Source organism: Dendronephthya gigantea, unplaced genomic scaffold (genome assembly GCF_004324835.1).
Source record: "Dendronephthya gigantea isolate DGI-Jeju-01 unplaced genomic scaffold, DenGig_1.0 000050F, whole genome shotgun sequence".
NCBI lineage: Eukaryota > Metazoa > Cnidaria > Anthozoa > Malacalcyonacea > Nephtheidae > Dendronephthya > Dendronephthya gigantea.
Window position 1 is genome coordinate 967,335 of NW_021163060.1, and position 18,106 is coordinate 985,440.

At 37.6% G+C, this 18,106-nt stretch overlaps 6 protein-coding genes, 1 non-coding gene and 1 pseudogene across 7 annotated transcripts; 4 read left to right on the forward strand and 4 right to left on the reverse strand.

The window, feature by feature from the left end:
- Positions 1-1,116: 1,116 nt before the first annotated feature.
- On the reverse strand, positions 1,117-2,235 carry LOC114528494 (sodium/bile acid cotransporter 7-like). The gene has a single exon (XM_028550148.1). It carries the CDS (start codon positions 2,230-2,232, stop codon positions 1,156-1,158), a length of 1,077 nt encoding a protein of 358 aa, XP_028405949.1. The 5' UTR covers positions 2,233-2,235; the 3' UTR covers positions 1,117-1,155.
- A 247-nt stretch (positions 2,236-2,482) lies between these two features.
- LOC114528440 (transmembrane 9 superfamily member 1-like) lies at positions 2,483-8,012 on the forward strand. Its single transcript, XM_028550078.1, has 18 exons — positions 2,483-2,647; positions 2,757-2,846; positions 3,315-3,396; positions 3,507-3,611; positions 3,759-3,877; positions 4,058-4,161; positions 4,236-4,290; positions 4,394-4,465; positions 4,688-4,757; positions 5,021-5,104; positions 5,214-5,289; positions 5,387-5,436; positions 5,604-5,696; positions 5,842-5,952; positions 6,028-6,139; positions 6,209-6,259; positions 6,442-6,633; positions 6,926-8,012. The coding sequence occupies exons 1-18, from the start codon at positions 2,528-2,530 to the stop codon at positions 7,125-7,127; spliced, it is 1,788 nt and encodes a 595-aa protein (XP_028405879.1). The 5' UTR covers positions 2,483-2,527; the 3' UTR covers positions 7,128-8,012.
- LOC114528441 lies at positions 7,019-9,771 on the reverse strand. Its single transcript, XM_028550079.1, has 7 exons — positions 9,118-9,771; positions 8,791-8,941; positions 8,403-8,517; positions 8,160-8,305; positions 8,038-8,086; positions 7,726-7,813; positions 7,019-7,112 (listed from the first exon to the last, which is right to left on the reverse strand). The coding sequence occupies exons 1-6, from the start codon at positions 9,389-9,391 to the stop codon at positions 7,727-7,729; spliced, it is 822 nt and encodes a 273-aa protein (XP_028405880.1). The 5' UTR covers positions 9,392-9,771; the 3' UTR covers positions 7,019-7,112; position 7,726.
- LOC114528442 lies at positions 9,219-12,028 on the forward strand (annotated as a pseudogene).
- On the forward strand, positions 9,836-9,955 carry Trnal-caa. The gene is made up of 2 exons: positions 9,836-9,873; positions 9,910-9,955. It is a non-coding gene; the product is annotated as a tRNA-Leu (tRNA).
- Positions 12,029-12,343: 315 nt separating the features above from the next.
- Positions 12,344-13,537, reverse strand: LOC114528443 (DNA endonuclease RBBP8-like). Its single transcript, XM_028550080.1, has 3 exons — positions 13,506-13,537; positions 13,184-13,283; positions 12,344-12,967 (listed from the first exon to the last, which is right to left on the reverse strand). Exons 1-3 carry the CDS (start codon positions 13,517-13,519, stop codon positions 12,731-12,733), a joined length of 351 nt encoding a protein of 116 aa, XP_028405881.1. The 5' UTR covers positions 13,520-13,537; the 3' UTR covers positions 12,344-12,730.
- Positions 13,538-14,000: 463 nt separating this feature from the next.
- On the forward strand, positions 14,001-15,117 carry LOC114528541. The gene is made up of 2 exons (XM_028550203.1): positions 14,001-14,413; positions 14,542-15,117. Exons 1-2 carry the CDS (start codon positions 14,086-14,088, stop codon positions 14,886-14,888), a joined length of 675 nt encoding a protein of 224 aa, XP_028406004.1. The 5' UTR covers positions 14,001-14,085; the 3' UTR covers positions 14,889-15,117.
- Positions 15,118-15,443: 326 nt separating this feature from the next.
- LOC114528523 lies at positions 15,444-18,066 on the reverse strand. Its single transcript, XM_028550182.1, has 6 exons — positions 17,970-18,066; positions 17,628-17,721; positions 17,439-17,512; positions 17,301-17,364; positions 15,967-16,960; positions 15,444-15,835 (listed from the first exon to the last, which is right to left on the reverse strand). The coding sequence occupies exons 1-6, from the start codon at positions 18,034-18,036 to the stop codon at positions 15,611-15,613; spliced, it is 1,518 nt and encodes a 505-aa protein (XP_028405983.1). The 5' UTR covers positions 18,037-18,066; the 3' UTR covers positions 15,444-15,610.
- Positions 18,067-18,106: the final 40 nt, after the last annotated feature.

An 18,106-nucleotide genomic window follows, 5' to 3' on the forward strand; every position in this document is an offset into this window, starting at 1 on the left:
TCGCGGTGCAAATAAATTGCAAATCCAGCCACGGCGAAGCACAGGCTAACAAGAAACGCCAACAAGAGAAGCCAAACGTAAAACCATGCATTCATTTTAACTGTCGAGAGAAACTAGTCTCTTTCGAAACTGTCGCTTCGTTTTAAAGCCACTTGTCACTGTAATCCGATCTGCACTTCGCTGCAGACACAAACCGTGAAATGCAAAGTACCGGCTTGGAACCGCATTAAAGTTAAAATTCTTTTCGTCTTAAGGTGGCTCCCTACAGTTCTCAAAGAATAACTATTTTGCGTTCACTTTTCGTTAAACCTAATTTGAAGGAAACATAATGGAATGCGGGGGGAATAATGGAATGCGATTAATTTCAAGATATTTTCGGAAGCTTCTAGTTTGTTTCACAATTAAAAGCACAATGAGCGTTGCTCTGGAAACTAAGTTGTTTTGGTCACGTACGGAATGTCCCAATCAAAGGACAAGATCTTTGGGATATTTTCGTAAACTTTTTTTGAAGATTTATAATTGATAGAGGTATGCCATGATAAAATTTGAAAGGTTGTCATAGCCGGCATCAGAAAATCTTTTAGGTCTTAATCTGCTGCTGACGCGTGACAAAATGTCGATTCGACGATATCTGCGCATGCGTGTAAATAATGAGGCGTGAAAGACTTCTAATAAAAGCAATAAATTCTAAAAAAAAACCAGCTTTCGGGGCTTTTGTCGTGCAAATTCCACACCTTGATAACCTCTGATCTATCAAATTCTTTGACTGTACTATTACCGTAGTGAGCCACCTTAAAACTTTTATATTCTGGTGATCTGAAATGGCGGGAAAGGACTGAGACTAGTTGTCAAATAAAACTATTTATCTGTTGAAACAATTTATTATCTCTTGAAATACACTTTATTTCAAGGGTATAGTTCTAAAACTAGAGTGTGATGTGACACCCATACTCATTCCCATACATCAGAATGACAATGCATAACACTAGCCTATATCACAGTTTCTATATACAGACCAGTGACATAAAAAATCTTCTCACAGATTACACAGAATATGTTTTGAATGTTTATTTAACATAAATTAACATAGATTATCATTAACAATGAATTTTGATATAATACTAAAAGTGTTCATTTAAGTTTCTGATACAACTCTCATACTGGAGGTATGTCAGTTATTTTTCCACTGTCATTGGATGTTAAAACTCCATTCTCAGAATTTTGCATGGCAAGCATCCAGCGTCTCACGACCGGGACCAACAATCCGCCAAGTAAAATTTGCGTAGGGTGATACATGAGTAATGGTATGGAGATAACGGAAAGATACGGATAACCAGCATAGATGATCTTCAACATTGGGATACCTAAAGTTAGGGAATTGTGTGTGGAACAGAACATAATTGCAACACTGTCTGCTGCCGAGAAATTTAGCATGGGTGTCCTTGAGAGGTTGAATGCTAAATAGAGAAACACTACTTGCAAAAAAAGTATAATTAAAGCCATTGCAATTAAGCTCGATCCATTTATCCCTAACGAGGCTTGATTGAACGTGTCACAAAATGTTGTATATATAATAAGCAGAAGAGTGCAACTGCTTAGAGTTCCAAATGGTGGTTTGGCCTGTTCCAACCAGTCTTTGATGTAAGTTCGTAGCCATTGGCCAACCAGGAGTGGTACTACAACTGTAATTGATAGTGTGGTGAAGACATTAGTGAATGGTATGGTTGACGACGAACCAATTATCAGGTACAACAGCAGTGGTGTAGCAACGATGCCAAGAAAACTACCGAATGCCGAGTTGAATATGGCTGCAGCCTCATTTCCACCGACAGCTTTGGTGAGGATAACCGCAGATGATACGGGTGGGGGCATGCAACTGACAACCCGCAAGCCTTGTACCAACCAATGATCCAGGCTCGTAAACTTCAGAACGGACGTAAACAGGTGGATTAGAACCGGGACAAACATTAATGTGAATCCTTGGACACATACATGAAGTTTGACACGTGTCACGGCCCTGGTCAAATCCTCCGTCCTCAAAGAAAGACCACTATTGAAAAATATAAATGAAACAGCAAGATATTTCACTGTATATTCCGGCTTCAGTAAGCCACCTTTTGCTCCGATGGACGGGCTTGCTTTTGCAGTCAAAATAGCCGCAACAATACCGACTAAAAACCAGTGTTTTTTCACTATGGACAAGGCCTCCATATTGTACACAAATTTTGCCATACACGTCGATCTCGGGGGGGGGATTGCAATGTTCTTAGGACAATGAACTTCATGAATACTGCTGATTTAAAAGAATAAAATACTATGCAACCGTGAAAACTCGTAAATATAAATCCCACGCTCTTAGGTTATGTATATATAGGGACAAAAATAAAAAAATTTTTTCAAAGGATTAAACTTAAATATTGTGAGGTGATTTTAAGTGTGCCTTCCCCCGGAATTTCTCACAGCTGAGCGGCGACACGTCACCTCCTTACCAGTCTATACCTTCATTTTACGAGCAAATTAAAGAGAAATGGCTTCTCTCAAAAACAAAATAACCTGTTGTTTTCATGGAATTTTATCGAAAACCCTGCCTCTTTTGCTTCTTTGGACAGTTGCTGTGCGCGGGACTGAGTATAAAGACGGGGGAAAGGTGTTAAACACGTTTCAAAAACTGTGTCTTCTTCGATTTAAATTCCTTTTGTGATTCACAAACAGCAGCATACTAATCTAATATAAACTTTTGTTTTTTGTCCACGTAGGTTCCTCTGTATGTGAATAAAGTTGGACCGTATTTTAATCCTCATGAAACCTACCATTACTATTCCTTACCAGTGTGTGTGCCAGACAAGGTAAAAAGAGTAAAAAGATTATGTTTTATTGATGTTTAAACCAAAGATTGGTCCAATATGATAGACCTATAGTTGTTTAGTTTGGGGGGGTGCACTATGCATTTTTATTACTGCATAGTTTTTTTGCTCTGTAACTCTGTAAGCTTTCCCAGGCCTTCATTAGTGCACAAATGCCTGTTTGAAAGAACAGAAGGTTTTGCAGACAGAAAACTGACCTTTTCATATACTGGGTATAGATGGTGTACTGACACACCAATTGCCCATTCAATATATTACTCCACATCTACCCATTATAGTTATATAGCTATAAAAACCGTATTGCCGTAGCCTCCCCACAAAAGTGTTCCTCTTCCCCCATTCTAAACTAGAGCATTGTGAATATTTCATGCCTGCATGAGCTTTCAAAACATAACAGTATGCAGTCTGGAAATGCTAGCTTTTTTTAAAACAAAATCCACTGCGCTGCAGATTGAACAACGAAGTCTAACCTTGGGCGAAGTGTTGAAAGGAGATCGAATGGCTAAAGCTGTGTACGAGATAAATTTTAAAGGTACTGCAATATTATGAGTAGTATTGCAACTAAGAACAGGAAATCTTTAAAGATTCTGGTTTTCTTTTGGTAAATTGATAACATCTCCAATTGAAATGTCTTAAAACTAGATGGATTTGAAAATAAAGAAGCTTGCTCTAAAAAGCTGACACCAGAAGAAATTGACAGTTTGAGGAGTGCTATTGAAGACCATTATTACTTCGAACTTGTGTTAGGTATGATACAGTATGTTTTATCATCCTCCCTGTTTGCTACTATTTGGTGATTGTTCAAACATTCTTTTGCAAGTCAGTGAATGGAAATCTCCTATTTATTATTATATATTTAATTCAAGTTCTGTGTACACCTATTTTCATGTCTAGATGACATTCGTCTCCATGGATTTGTTGGTCACTTCAGCGAAGGCCATCTTCTACCTCACACGCATAGCGTATCCTTGTTCACCCACCTCCATTTCTACATTGGTTACAATGGACAAAAAGTAAGTGTTGAAAATTTTGAACAGAAAATTTTGGTTTGCACAAAGACACAAACATACAATATTTGGAATATACAAGATACATCCTGGCTGAAAAAATAGATCTTTTCAAGTGCAAAAACTCAAGTAGCAAGGCAAATACAAAAATGGCTTGCGCTACATGCAGATTGTTTTCTTCTTTAGATTATATTTGCAAATGTGTCGACAGGTGCACTTGAATTATTGCCTGAAAGTAGCGAAGCGAAAAACATCCAGTTTACGTATGGAGTCGAGTGGGTTCAGACGAAGTAAGTTGATTGATATGCAGTAAAAAGGTATATGCCAAAGATATGTTGAAAAATTATAAACTTTTTTACTGTAGGATAAAAGAACGCATGAAAGATTCTGAAGGTGATTTCTTTCCACAGAGCTTGGAGGTAAAGCATGTGTGAGGGTGTTAAAAAGTCTATCACTATACCAGTAGAACTATGAACTCAAATGGTTTGAAACTCACAAAATTTATATATCTTTTATTCACAGATTCACTGGTTATCAATTATCAACTCAGCTGTTCTAGTTTTTCTCTTAATTGGCTTTGTAGCAATCATCTTGGTTAGTTAAACAGATACACGTACATACAGTATAAAACTACTTAACCAACTAAGAAATGAATGAATGAATGAATGAAGGCTTTATTTACACATGCCAGTTTACATTGATAAATTATAGTTGCTCTCAATTTATTCTAATAATCTATTAACCTATGAATCTATTAATCTATGAACCTATGAACTAATACTTATGTAACCTAATCTTGACAAATTGACATTTCAGATGAAAGTTTTGCGAAACGACTTTGCTCGTTATAATGTCATTGATGAAGATGATAGCGAAGGGGGAAATGGTGAGTATTAGGGATATAAGGGTACGCAGTGAATGTGATGGCATAAGCAACTTATCGTGTTTCGAATTGATTCTTAGCAATTGCTCCATTGCTCTGGGTTATTGTACGACACGAAAAGAAATTTAACTTTTCCCAACAGGAATATACTGTAGATTCTTTGTATATGCTGTGGGAGGAAGTCACATGTTTTTTCCAGTGTGAAAACATTGTTCAGGCAGTTTTTAGTCATAAGATGTGCCATATAATAATTTTTATATCTTCAGAACAAGATGATTATGGTTGGAAGATCATCCACACAGATGTATTCCGCTTTCCACCATATAAAAGTTGGCTTTGTGCAATTCTGGGTCAGTGTTTCAATTTCTTAAAATACATACAACGCTGTAAATATATCCCTGTCTTGTGGGAGAATGACTCAAAGATATTCTTATCTTGGTATTTTATGTTTACTCTTAGGAAATGGAACACAGTTTCTCACAATTTGCTTTGGGATTATTTTCATGGCACTCTTCGGAATGTTTAATGTTCACAGGTGCAGTGAATATGCAGAACTGTATTGAGTGCCTATTTACAAGTTCTATAAATGAGAATTTAGTTTTTTTATGCAACTAAATTTGTTTCATTTCCAGGCATGGGTCAATGAATACAGCAGCTGTTCTTATTTATGCTCTAACCTGCTGTATGTATAGATAATTTACTTATCAGTTTGTTGAAAACAACTAAATTTCATTTACCTTGTTCAACCACTTCACATCCTAAAGCAATTTGATTTGGTCAGGGCTACATAAGGTCCTATGTTTTCTCTAGTGAATTTACTCTTATGGTTTCTTTCATATTCCTCTGCAGGCGTGTCAGGTTATGTGGCAAGTTCAATGTACAAGAAGATTGGTGGACAAAATTGGGTTTGGAATGTTGTTCTGACTGCCTCTTTATTTACAGGTAAAGTTGTCCTTCAGTTGTCCTTTAGTTGTCCTTTTAGTTGTCCTTTAGTTGTCCTTTTAGTTTTCCTTTAGTTGTCCTTTTAGTTGTCCTTTAGTTAATGTCCTTCAGTTGTTCTTCAATTGTTTTTCTATTTTTTTCTCAGCACCATTCTTCCTAATCTGGAGTATAATGAATTCAGTAGCATGGTATAATCAGTCAACACAGGCCTTGCCTTTCACAACAATAGTCCTTCTTCTGCTGATCTGGTTAATTGGTAAGTTCAAATGCACTAAATTCACAAATGCTTACCTTGTTCACCAATTTTAACAGTCAATCTGAATCTTTCAAGTTGGTTTTCCTCTGACTGTTATTGGTGGCATCTTTGGAAGGAATTGGTCGTCTCCATTTAGTGCACCATGCCGCACCAAAAATATCCCAAGAGAAATCCCACCAGTTGTTTGGTGAGTGTTATTTGGCAAGAAAGTCATGATTCAAACAAGTTTATTAATCCTTATTCCATGTAAATTTAGGTATCGGTCAGCTTTTGTGCACATGTTAGTTGGTGGCTTTCTGCCATTCAGGTATTTTGAAATCATATTGTGTTTGTGTTTGTGATGAAAAAGCAGCAACACTCTTGCATATCAGTCCTAGAAGTTCTAGGCATGAACCTGTGAAACATTAGCCCTACAGGATATATAATTTTAGAATTAAAATGTCAATTGTCTCGCTGTTCAAACCTTGTTAATGTGATGATATATTTCAGTGCAATATCAGTGGAATTGTACTACATATTTTCAACAATCTGGGGTCATGATCACTACACATTGTATGGAATACTGTTGATAGTTTTCCTCATCCTACTCAGCGTCACCGCTTGTATATCAATTGCATTGACATACTTCCAATTGTCCAGTGAAGATTATCGCTGGTGGTGGAGGTCTATTTTTAGTTCTGGGTAAGTAAATTATGCTTTTTACAATGATAATACTAAAGACCAACTTTTAGAGCAATGTAGCTAAGTATCAGCTCAAGTGACAACTTCTTCTAACAACTAAAATATACAAAGCACTTCTCAACTAGCTTTAAAACATTTCAACATATTGTTGATAACCATGCTTTATCAGTCAAGCAATTTTGATGCTCCTTTTAGAGACATCTTAAATTTAGAGAGAACATATTTTTTTTAAATTTCAATCCTGAAACATTCCTGTGTTGACATATTTTTGCAAAATTTCTTCTTTATCAAGGTCAACTGGTATGTTTGTGTTTTGCTATTCAATGTTTTACTTCATGAAGCGTTCGAGTATGTCAGGTGCAGTTCAAACAACGCAATTTCTTGGTTGGACAATCTTGATCTGTTACATCTTCTTCCTCATGTTAGGAACTGTCGCTTTCTTCGTCTCACTCCGCTTTATAAAGTACATCTATGTCAATCTAAAAAATGACTAAATTTAGAACCATTGAATTCGGATAACAATGCTCAATCCTTCCCCATAAGTAACTCTTAGATTTTAGAAGGTTTAATCTGCCTTCTTATAAAGTGAATCTTAACTGAGCATCTTATTGAGATCTAGGACACAAAAAATATGCACTTTGTGAATTCCGGGTAGAGCATTCTCTAAACTTCTCTTTCCAATATTTTATTTTCTGTTAATTTTTCTGATAAAATCTGTACAAAAGTAGCTAATCTTTGGATGGGAAAGTATTTTCAGGTAAATACAGCATGAGTATAATTATGGACGGGTAAATTTAATTTAATTAAGGCCAGTTCAATTACTTGTAGTTATCAAGGATCAGGGGGGGGACAGGCAACACTATATCTTGAGGGGAAATCCTTCCAGATTCCTCAAGTTAAAAAGGTTAACTTTGTGTGTCCAAAAGAACCATATTGGACACAAAGATAAGATATGTTTTTAAAAGAAATCAGTTTTTGTAAACATATTTGATAAATAGACTGACTGTCATATGGACATAAATACTTTATGTAAGATTGTAATAAGAGAAATTGCTCTGCATGGTCAAAATTTATTATAGCCAGCACAAGTACCTTAACTGTGGACTTCATGTGTTATTTCCTTGTTCTCTTGTTGAGTGTATCTCAGCCGTTTCCTGGCAGCTTTACAGCAATTTATTAACTAAAATTCCCATAAAGAATATCCTTGGTAACTGTGCTAGTTCACACTACACTCAATTTTATAAGCTGTGTTCAGGTGACCACTGCAAAACTATCCAAGTACAGATGAAATTGGTTCGGGGAACCCATTTTAGCTGTGCTATGTAAATAAATGTGTGTAGTAGTCTTATTGCCTGAGTTGTTTTGACAGCGAGCGAATAAATAGGTAAATATTAGAAACCTTACCCTTCGTTCTTGTAATCTTTTATCACCCCTTATGCTTCTTGAAACACTTCTAAATGGGCAAAACAGAATGATTATGAGGAGGTTAATGACTGACCAAGTAAATGGTCGACTCTAGTCAGCACCTGATAATTCTTGAAGCTGCAACAAAACGCCCCCTTTGCATCAAACTGATTGACATAAACACTTTGCAATGAGCTGCCAGTATTGGATCACCAATCTTCACTGCTATGTACAATTGTTTCATGGATAACTCCCACGCAACTTCTGCCTAAAGTTGTGGTACATTTGCAAACTTTAGTTGTCGATCTGTTATCTTTTTGTCTAATGCTAGATGATGGAACTAAAGTAGCAATCTAAATATTTACATTTCTGTTGAAATAATCTCCGAGTGCGGAATGAGCTCCACCTAGAGTCGACAACCACGCAAACACAGCCTCCAGTTGTAGATGTTCAAGCATTTGACGTAAAGCTCTGATCGACCTGAAAAGATAATGCTGCAGCTTAGCAGCTGATAGTAAACTGGAATTGATTTGCTTGGTAGGATGTAGTTAGTCATATTCAAACTTTGCATATCATATAGTGATTACCCTTTCTTAGCCAAATTAATCACCCTGTAATTATAACCAAAGTTGGCGATACATCCATTCTAGTTAACCTATTTCTGTGGTCGAATGATCCACAAGTTACTTAATGGTCTAGCCCTGCAGAATCGCATTGGAATCCAGGGCAAACGGAAATCTGACACAGTCTTACCATCTAATTTCAGGTTCCATATTATGCACTGTGTTGTGCAAAGCAACCAGCTGCAATTTGATCTTTGTGTATTTTGAATGTGTTTTATACTTTCCTGGTGGTATGGTTGTTAATGAACTGTGTTCACATAACTTTACACAACGTTGTTTTTCTAGATGATAAGATCAAATTTATCACTACATTTTAGCATATATTGCGAAATGTTGCTCAGTAAGAGAGGTGTGTGATGGTCAGTGATGGTCACCAGTGCTGTTCAGGATTATACCACAGAAAGGTGGGTACCATTAGCACCAACCCAATTCCCCCTAAACCAACATATTCCACTACCTTTAACATCTTGCAGCATCGCCATTAACCAGCAAAACAACCGCAATTGAATGGCTTTAGATTTCCGCAGCTGAACAACAAGATAATATTTCCACAGTGGATGAAGATTCATTTGACAAACGTAGCGACGAACAGCCAGCGAAGCGGACATTTCAAATTTGACAAGGTAGGAATAACTTTGAGATTTGTTTTCGTTGATAAGTGAATCATCATAGTGTATAAATAGTTTGTACAATGCCGAGTTCATCATCGGGTTTGATATCTGTCTATTCATATGAGATTCGAGTTAAAATTCTGCACAAATATCAAGGTTATGTTGAAGTACAACATAAACTTCAAATACGTCAGTGCATTATCTCAAAAATGGCAGACCCTCGCAAAGATATCCTGATGATTTGTCCATAGCTGAAAGCTTGTAAGTTGTACTTTGAAGTTTGAACACAAATGAACTCAGCTTTGGGAGTAGTTTCGAGCGCTTTTTGATCGATAGCATGAGTGTCCTTTTAAAGCGAATTCATCGCTATAATTTTGGAAAGTTATAAAACTTGTGAAAGCTCGTGCAATGCTGGAAATTAAACAATGTCGGGATAGGATTTACAAAATATTTTTTAAAGAAAGAACCTCTTTATTTTTTAAATTGTGAAAAACACGTGTTTTGGGAGGGAAGCGGGTTTTTGAAAACGTATATCAAGAGTAAATTTGTATTGAAAATCCAGTTGTCAGGATGGCCGAGCGGTCTAAGGCGCTAGACTCAAGGTAGACACCTTCCTAGTCATTACTAGGGTATGGGCGTTCTAGTCCACGAATGTGGGCGTGGGTTCGAATCCCACTCCTGACACATTTTTACTTCTTTTTTCGTATCAAACTCATCTCTTTTACCTATTTCCGCAATAAAGGCTGCTGGTAGTCGGAGTTTTTGTGTGTTTTTAAAAAGAAATAATAATTTAATGGTCGCTTTCGCTAGTTTTCCGAAGCGCGCCTGCGAACAGGCGAAAAACACCCTCGGCCACTGACCTCTACGTTAACTGGATAATGTATATTCTTCATTACTCCTTTGCAAAATGAAATCAATTGTAATGTTCTCAGACCTTGCATTGCAAGCAAGTTTTGCAAACTGTCTTATTTTATCATCGACCCTTGTTTCTTTCAAGATGTAAAATAAACAAGCCCTCTTCAAACAGTTCAGTGAGTTAAATGGAAGGGAAAGTGTGTCAGTGGAAACACATTCTTTGTGTGTCAATATCTCTTACTTTTTTACTTGGCGTTCCACTTCTGATTCACCGTGGTCTATACGGCGAATATGGCTTCGACGTCCATGGTTTTAGCATCCTGGTCATTGGCCTAATTCCCTTCGTTTGTCTATTTCTTTTGAGAAGCAGTCGGTTTAAACCACCTATTTCTGGTTTATTGATTGTTGCACCGGTCCTAGCGATCGTCATGATTTGATTTTATCTTTCAAGAAATGGACTATGGTGCGCGCAACACCCTGGGGCGACGCGCGAAATGTGCGCAAAATTAAACCAATTTGCACTGTTTGCGTCATCTTCGAATTTGCATTCATGGTGGTTAACTTTGGGCGACCTGTTGGCTATACAACGTGGCCGCGCGATGCCAATGCCCTGGGAACACGATATCGATGTCTGCATATCCCGAGAGGAGTTCCCGCAATTCGAGAAAGCCCTCGCGTCTCGCGTGGGGTATTTTGAACCCGAACCAATCCACTACGAGAGAAATCATTGGTACATTCCAATTGATATGAAAAGGCTTGGTTTGAGAGCCAGAGAGGCCGAGGGGGTTATTATTGACGTATGGATTTGTTCAAAGTCATTCAAAGGAAATATAACCCGTGTTATGTATTGTAATGGTTTTATGAATGTTCCAGAATCAGCCAATGATCGACATGCGCTCTTGACCAAAAAGTATGGGGATTATACTGTGGTGCAATACGAGCATCATGATAACATGTGTAGACTTTGGAATGGATGAGAAATGACAATAAAGTGAAAGTCTTCACACATTAAAGTTTCTTATTCACAATCAGCCAGTGTACGAACTTGCATTTTTGAAAACTATTATTAAAAGATATTGTACAAAGGCACAGCTGTCCACGATGGAAATATTTCTTGCCGGGATCCATTCTCGGTTCAAGAACTTCTTTTTCCTAAGATCCTGAAAATCCGATGAACATCAGCCTTGATGGTTTTGGAGTCTCCTAATTCCTTCATGTCCGCCTGAAACAGCAAAATACAAGAGCAATAATCCTTTTCAAGACCTTTTCAAGGCTATCTTTAGAGAAATTCAAGGACTACCATTCGTATATGCTAAAATCATTATACATGTTCAGTCAGAGTACATACACCAAGCGATGTACCACTCCATGGTAAATTATCTCCATCCATTTCTTTGTTGCCATCAAGATCAGTGTGGGAAATCTCCCGCGCAAAACTCCTCCTTCTCTCTGGGTCGGAGAAGTCTGAGAAATCATGAATGAACGAGTTCTCACTTAGCCGTATCGTTTTAACACTTGGTCGAGTCTTCTCCGGCGTTTCGTGAACATTTTCTGAGAAAGATCTCGTTGAGTAGCTGGCGGAATTTAGTGAAGATGATCCTGCCGGAGAACTTTCGTATCGCCATTTTTTCATCAAAAATGTTCGAGCTCTTTCCGGCCAACCTGTAACACTGGAAAGGTCAAACATTTTACTGATAGATTCACGCAATGGATAAACGTAATTTTTAGTTTTTGAAAAGTCGCACGAGCGCCGAGGACTGTTAATTGTGACTTCATATAATCAGCTACAGCTCATCAGTAACACCCCGTTTACACACGAACGAAAGTCTCCGGATTTGTAAAATTTTCCGGAATCATTGTTACACACATGTATCGGATTCGTCAGGTGTTTACACAACACTTTAGTTGTCTCTGTATGCGGATTTGTCCGTTTACACTCACATTACTTGTTCTTGGAGAATTGTTTGGTCGTCATATTGAATTTCTTCGGATCCGTGGTGCAAAGCGTTTACACAAGAAAATTTTCCGGATTCAAATGTTTCTGGATACGAAGTTTCCACAAACTTTTACGGATTCAAAGTTTTCGGATACGGCTTAAAACCGAGTACATTTTCTATCGGATTCGTTGCTGCGTGTGTAAACAGCAACATGAATCCGGTACTAAAACATTCCGCTTTCGTGATGAATCCGGAAACTTTCGCTCTGGTGTAAACCGGGTCTAAGTCGCGTTCCTTTTGTAAATCTATACTTGGATTTTTAGGATCCTGATTTTTTAGATTCGTATAAAAAATGGAACGCAATAAAGTGCAGATTGATTTAGTCACTCATTTAGAGACGGGAAACTCGTCGAAGACGGAAACCTCGTCTGATATATTGAAATGCTTTAACGTTAGGGGATCTCAAAGAATTGACAGTATATAGCCACTCAATATGTCTTTCAATGTTGGGAACGTTAATTTGAACAAAAATCAGCGATTTTTTTCCACAAATTTAGCAATTAATATCAATTTTACATAAATTCATAAACACAATTCATAATTAATTAAACTTATCATATAGACACGTCCACATATCGTATCACACTTTTAAAAGATTAAATATTTTCTATTTCTTCCTCTCTCCTAGTTTCAATCTCCGACTTTTAAGTTTCCGTTTCCCGGCCGGTAGTTCAGACTCCGTTCTCATGAAACCTTTTTCGATGTATTCGTCCGTGTTCATGAAATCAACCTCCCAAAAATGGTCAGGCGTGCTGGGCGGAGGGGAGAATCGGGCGCGATGTCTTGAGCAGGCCTTGAGACGCTCTTTCATCTCATCTTCGCTCAATTTCAGACCTCCATAATACTGAAATGAAAAAAATGGAAATTAGTTCAACCTCGCATGATGCAAGCCAGGATTTCTGAGGTGTTTTTTTTCTGTTTTTAAATTTAAAATCTATTTGTTTTTTTAGTAAATTGACTAACTTTTTTTTCACAAAGCTTTTCTGAAGGAAAGCATGTGAAGTTCAGGTTAAACTATTCATTTCATAAAGCGTAAAAACGTTGGTCATGTTGAAGACACCTTTTCACAATCCGCACAAAAGTATCCGTTGAGCTTCGCGCGTTTATCTTTCCCTCTCACGACTTCTTTGTACTTAAATTGTGGAGTTTTCTCTTCCTTCCTGAAAAGCACGAAAACACGTAAGGAAAGAGCTGCCATCTTGTATAATTTCCAAATGAAATTTACTTGTTTTGCAACTCAAATTTCATGCAACAAGGCGAATGCTTCTTGCTCTTTGTATTTCTGCGTCTGGTTGAGCGTTGTGCTCTTCAATTTTTCTCAAATAACTGAAGTTCGGATAGATAAAAGCAATCTATGATACGATTGTTTCATATGTTTCTACCTCTTTTGAATCATCTGAGGGTCAGTGCTTCTTTCATCAAAGTTCAAATTTAACGCTATTCTCGGCGTTTCCTGTACGAAGGGAGATTAAAAAGAAGTCTGAGACGTTTGCAAGGTTAAACGACTGTACAAGCATGCTAAATATGCGAGTTGGCTCTCATTCACGCTATTTTAATTGAAAAATATATGATCAATGATTACAAGACGTGATTCGATTGAAATATAGAATAATATTTCAATTATATAACAATTTAATCAAATCATCGATGAATCTCAGTTATGGAGCCGGAACTATTGAACATTCCAAGATCTGTATTTGGTGATAAACTATAGATGAAAGTCACCAATTTTTTGAATTGCTGGGTCATTCATTAAATTAACCTTGATTGATGAAAGCTTATCGTATTACAATCGCGACTTCCTACATTTATTAGTACACGCATATATACGCAATTATTTTGAAACATTGGAAGGAGAAGTATCGTGAAGTGAAGAAGACTATTGTGTCCATTTCGCTGAGCTGACTGTATGTATTAACCAGAAGTATCAGATTCAATCAGCCAGTTTTTATATCAACCAAAATGATGATAAAGCTATCTGTTGTTCTCCTGATATTCACGTCAACCACAACAGCTGCTGTCTGGCCTGAAGGGCAATATTGTTTACCTATGCCACTAAATGAACAATGCCCGCTCGGTTGGGAACGAGGTTATCGTGTTCATTCTACTGAAGGCAACGACACAATACGAGGAGAAGTACCGTACGTAAAGAGACACGCTCACAGAAGCCTTGAGTGGGGATTTTGTTGTAAAACCAGAGTAAGTTATTATCGATCAAATCTTAAGTGGCCGCAGGGAAGATATTGCGTTTTTCGCAAAGGAGGATTTTGTCCGCAGGAATTCATAGAAGGTAAAAGTTATGTATTAATTTATAGATAAAGACTTCCCGGGGAAAATTGGGAGCATGCGGAAACTTTCTTGTTTTGGTTTTATTTTTGGTTTCATGACGTTTCATAAACGATCTTTCTTTGAACACAGGCAGTATACACTGGGATGACAGGGACGCTCAAAACACAAATCGGTTCGTGGGGACATTACCAGACGGCGTCTACAACCAGAACACGCAAATCTATTTCTGTTGTCGCATCGATGGATCGCGCATGCTCACTGGCCTACCGCAATGCTACAGCATGATTTTAATGCGATTCGGCACGTGCCCAACGGTCGATGGATATCTGGGGCCACATAAGGGATATATTGACTGGAATACCGAGGATTTGTTCAATAATGATCAAAGTTCTCAGGGATATCCAGACGGATTCTCGCGATTCAAAAGCGGAATAAAAATCGAGTTTTGTTCCTACACCTCTTCATATTCGTGCTAGACACTTGAATATCTTCCCGCTAAGCATATTAAAGATTTATAGAAAATAAAACGACGTCTGTGGCAGGTTTGTGTGAAGAAAGAGAAGGACAGAAAAACAGTCCTCAATCATCAGACAACTTGAAATCAAAGATTAATAGCTTTAGTCAATATTTATCAATCGTCAACAGACATTTCGTAAGCTGCTTATCAACCAGAATTCTTATTACAAGCATTTTTTTTTCAACATAGATCTTCAGGCCTTCCGTTTCGTCTCCTATTTTTTGTCATGAGGTTTTCAGAAAGCAATGAAACTTCTTGCGTCGAAATATTCGTCTTTAGCATGAGCCTTCCCTTTAATATCCGGCCCTCTAATTCAGCCTGCGAGCAGCCTAGCATGAGTCTATTGTTGGAAACTCACCTGGACATTAGAAAGTATCTTACCTCATCAGAAGCAGCCTTCTTTCCATCTAATTCCTTTGACTCATTGCTCTGAGCACTCGTCATTTTCTTTGACGAGAATGCTGAAAGAGAAAGCACCCAGTATTTGGGAGAGAATAGTCCATGTACCATTTACTTTACCTCCATGAAAAACCTAATTCACTGTTTTCGCGAGATATTGTGATTTATGCACAAAATATGTGATTTATTTTGGTTTCTCGGAAGACGAAATTCTTTCTGCTTGACGCTCAAACACAGTATTCGCTGTTTTGGAGAGGAAATTAGACCAAAATTTGATCATCGTTAATGTTTATCTGATGAAAAAAAACACATGACTTTGGTACCTGGACTGACACTAGTCTGTGGCGAGGCAAAAAGCAGACTACTTTTGTCCAATGACGATTCTTTTGTAACGGAGATAATCTTTGGTTTCTTTCTTGGTATTTCTGTGCTGCTGGGCTTTAAGAAACCGCTGTCATCCAGGAATATAAAATCTGGCGAGGGAGTTTTGTTCTTAGATGAAGAAAGCTAAAGATGAACAGAATATCACAGCGATTAAATCTTGGTGGAATTGGTAGTCTACCTAGTACTGGTATTGGTCAGACTCGGTCTTTGAATACTTTGAAAGTAATTTGGGAAAGTTAAAGTACTTGTCTTACGTCGGAAGGCTTTTTTCGATTTTCACTTTTGCTGGAAAGTCTTCTTTCACCCGAAGCTGAACTTTCATTCACTTCTTGTTTAGATCCTAAACTTTCTGAAGTCAAAATCGATCCAAATGAAATATCACTCCTCTTCCGCTTCTTTTGCTCCGGTGATGGTGATGTTGCCGCCAAAATTGCAGTTCTTGTGACGCTGTGTGACCGCGTATGAATGGTCGGGGACTGGGGCACAGTTTGTTCCGGAACCTCGCCTTCCATTAAGGGTATCTGAGAGAAAAATGTACCTCCAAGTCCCTCACCATCCTCACCTCCCAGTATAGACGGCGACGTTTGCGTGGGACTGAACGCTAGTGGAGATTTTTTCGGTTCTTCTTCAAAGCGGAGATCCTGAGGGGTACTACATTTCGACGGGGGACTGAGAGGGAGACGCAGGGTCAAATTTGGATCCAAGTTACTGTTATCGGTGGTTCCACTTTTGCTTGAACTTTTCCTCAGGAATTTCTCATTTTCCTGACTCGGGAATATAAACTGGGTTGTATTATCGAATATATTTTCGACCGATTTGATTTGAGTGCTAGTCTTAGCCGGGGATCCGATAGATACCGGAGTGGACGAACTGGCGTCTAAAACAGTTTGAATATCAAGAATATTGTAACTTTTGATTTTCCCAGATTGGTTTTTTAATCCCATCTGACCTCCCAAGTCATGTTCCTTTGAAAAAGTAGTTTTGCGAGGATCAAGAGTCTCGTCATTCTTGTTTTGCTTTTGAGAGACAAGAACATCTCGTTTTTTTTCTTCAGTATTTTTTGTTGTCAACGTGTTAGTGATGCTAATATTTGACGACGTAGAATTGTTTGTGTGATCTTTTGATGGCTTCACATCTTCATAACGCGTTCGTTTGTTCTCCTTGTTTAGCGAAAGCTTGCCGTGAAGTGGCTTTTTGTTCATTTCATCGTTTTCTATTTCGGCCAGAAGCGTGGTCTCAGATACACTTCTATTCAAAGAGAAAGCTTGTTGCTACTCTGTGATTTTAATCATTTGTCTGTCGACGTATAAACTATGAAATTCTATCTTTCTACTCCTAAATTTCTGTTTTCTTCTGCGCATTTTTAATTGAGAAAGAGTCGGTTTCTTTTAAACAAATACTCTGAATTATCTTCAAATTAAACCAGATTACTTTTCTATATAAAAGACTTTTAAAACGTTATCGGAAAATTAAATATGAAAGCGGGAAAGCTGCGGTGTTTGAAACTTGAAGAATTAAAAAAGCAAGGCTTTGTTTGAAATCAGGCTAAGCTAGATTAGGACAGGGTGAAAATGGAAGAGCTCTGCACCTTGCAATGTCACCAACCAGATACGAAAACGTTTCAGCGTTATAAATTCCATTCTTTTCAATCTCTAAAAGTGATCAAAATCGTATTGTGACAGAAAATGGAAAATTTCTCCCTTCTCCCAAATAACATAATTCCTACCTTTCATTCTAATAAGTTGATCAGCAAAATAGATTTTGACAAACTTCTTTGCCTTTTCATATTTTTCTGACAATCTAAAGACATGGAAAAATTGTTGATTATTTTCTCTGAATATTTTCAGTTACAATTTTCTAATAATAATAATATAGCAAATATATAGGAAGTTTATCAACAGATTAGGTCAGCAACCTTTTATTTTCCAATAAGACTTCTTCATTTTTCGCCTTTAAACGTTTTACGTCTTCCAGTAATCTTTCATTTTCACCTCTTAACTGCTCTGCAACTACAGATTTTAACAAACAGATTAAGTTAGGATTACGAGACTAATTTATATCCGGTTTATCATCGAAATGCCTGAGGATGTGGCCTCTTCTCTTGCTAAGGTTTTTCAACAAAGACTTCAACCAGAAAGCCGTCTATTATAAATACACTCACGTCAGATTGAACACAACTACCGATTAAACCGAGTAAAATGATTGCCAGTGCATATATTGCAGATATTTCTTCTAACTCTCAGCAAGTAATACACACCTTGTAATTTCTCCAAGAATAAGTCTTTAGCTTCTTTCAAAACGGACAAAAATCGTTCCTCGCTCATTCTTTCGTCCACTCAAAAATCCCGCGCCATTACGATTTTGTTGTTTAAACGAGATACTTCATCTTGCTCA

Coding starts and splice junctions, on each gene's coding strand:
- LOC114528494 (XM_028550148.1), bottom strand. CDS start 2,232: ATGGCAAAATTTGTGTACAATATGGAGGCCTTGTCCATAGTGAAAAAA.
- LOC114528440 (XM_028550078.1), top strand. CDS start 2,528: ATGGCTTCTCTCAAAAACAAAATAACCTGTTGTTTTCATGGAATTTTA. Junction 2,648..2,756: donor AGTATAAAGACGGGGGAAAG/GTGTTAAACACG, acceptor TTGTCCACGTAG/GTTCCTCTGTATGTGAATAA. Junction 6,140..6,208: donor GAAATCCCACCAGTTGTTTG/GTGAGTGTTATT, acceptor ATGTAAATTTAG/GTATCGGTCAGCTTTTGTGC.
- LOC114528441 (XM_028550079.1), bottom strand. CDS start 9,391: ATGAATAGACAGATATCAAACCCGATGATGAACTCGGCATTGTACAAA. Junction 8,518..8,790: donor ATGGAACCTGAAATTAGATG/GTAAGACTGTGT, acceptor TTATCTTTTCAG/GTCGATCAGAGCTTTACGTC. Junction 8,306..8,402: donor GAGATTATTTCAACAGAAAT/GTAAATATTTAG, acceptor CCACAACTTTAG/GCAGAAGTTGCGTGGGAGTT.
- LOC114528443 (XM_028550080.1), bottom strand. Junction 12,968..13,183: donor TTTGTGCGGATTGTGAAAAG/GTGTCTTCAACA, acceptor TTTTCATTTCAG/TATTATGGAGGTCTGAAATT.
- LOC114528541 (XM_028550203.1), top strand. CDS start 14,086: ATGATGATAAAGCTATCTGTTGTTCTCCTGATATTCACGTCAACCACA. Junction 14,414..14,541: donor TCCGCAGGAATTCATAGAAG/GTAAAAGTTATG, acceptor CTTTGAACACAG/GCAGTATACACTGGGATGAC.
- LOC114528523 (XM_028550182.1), bottom strand. CDS start 18,036: ATGAGCGAGGAACGATTTTTGTCCGTTTTGAAAGAAGCTAAAGACTTA. Junction 17,365..17,438: donor TCAACTTATTAGAATGAAAG/GTAGGAATTATG, acceptor GATCACTTTTAG/AGATTGAAAAGAATGGAATT. Junction 15,836..15,966: donor ATCGAAAAAAGCCTTCCGAC/GTAAGACAAGTA, acceptor GTTCATCTTTAG/CTTTCTTCATCTAAGAACAA.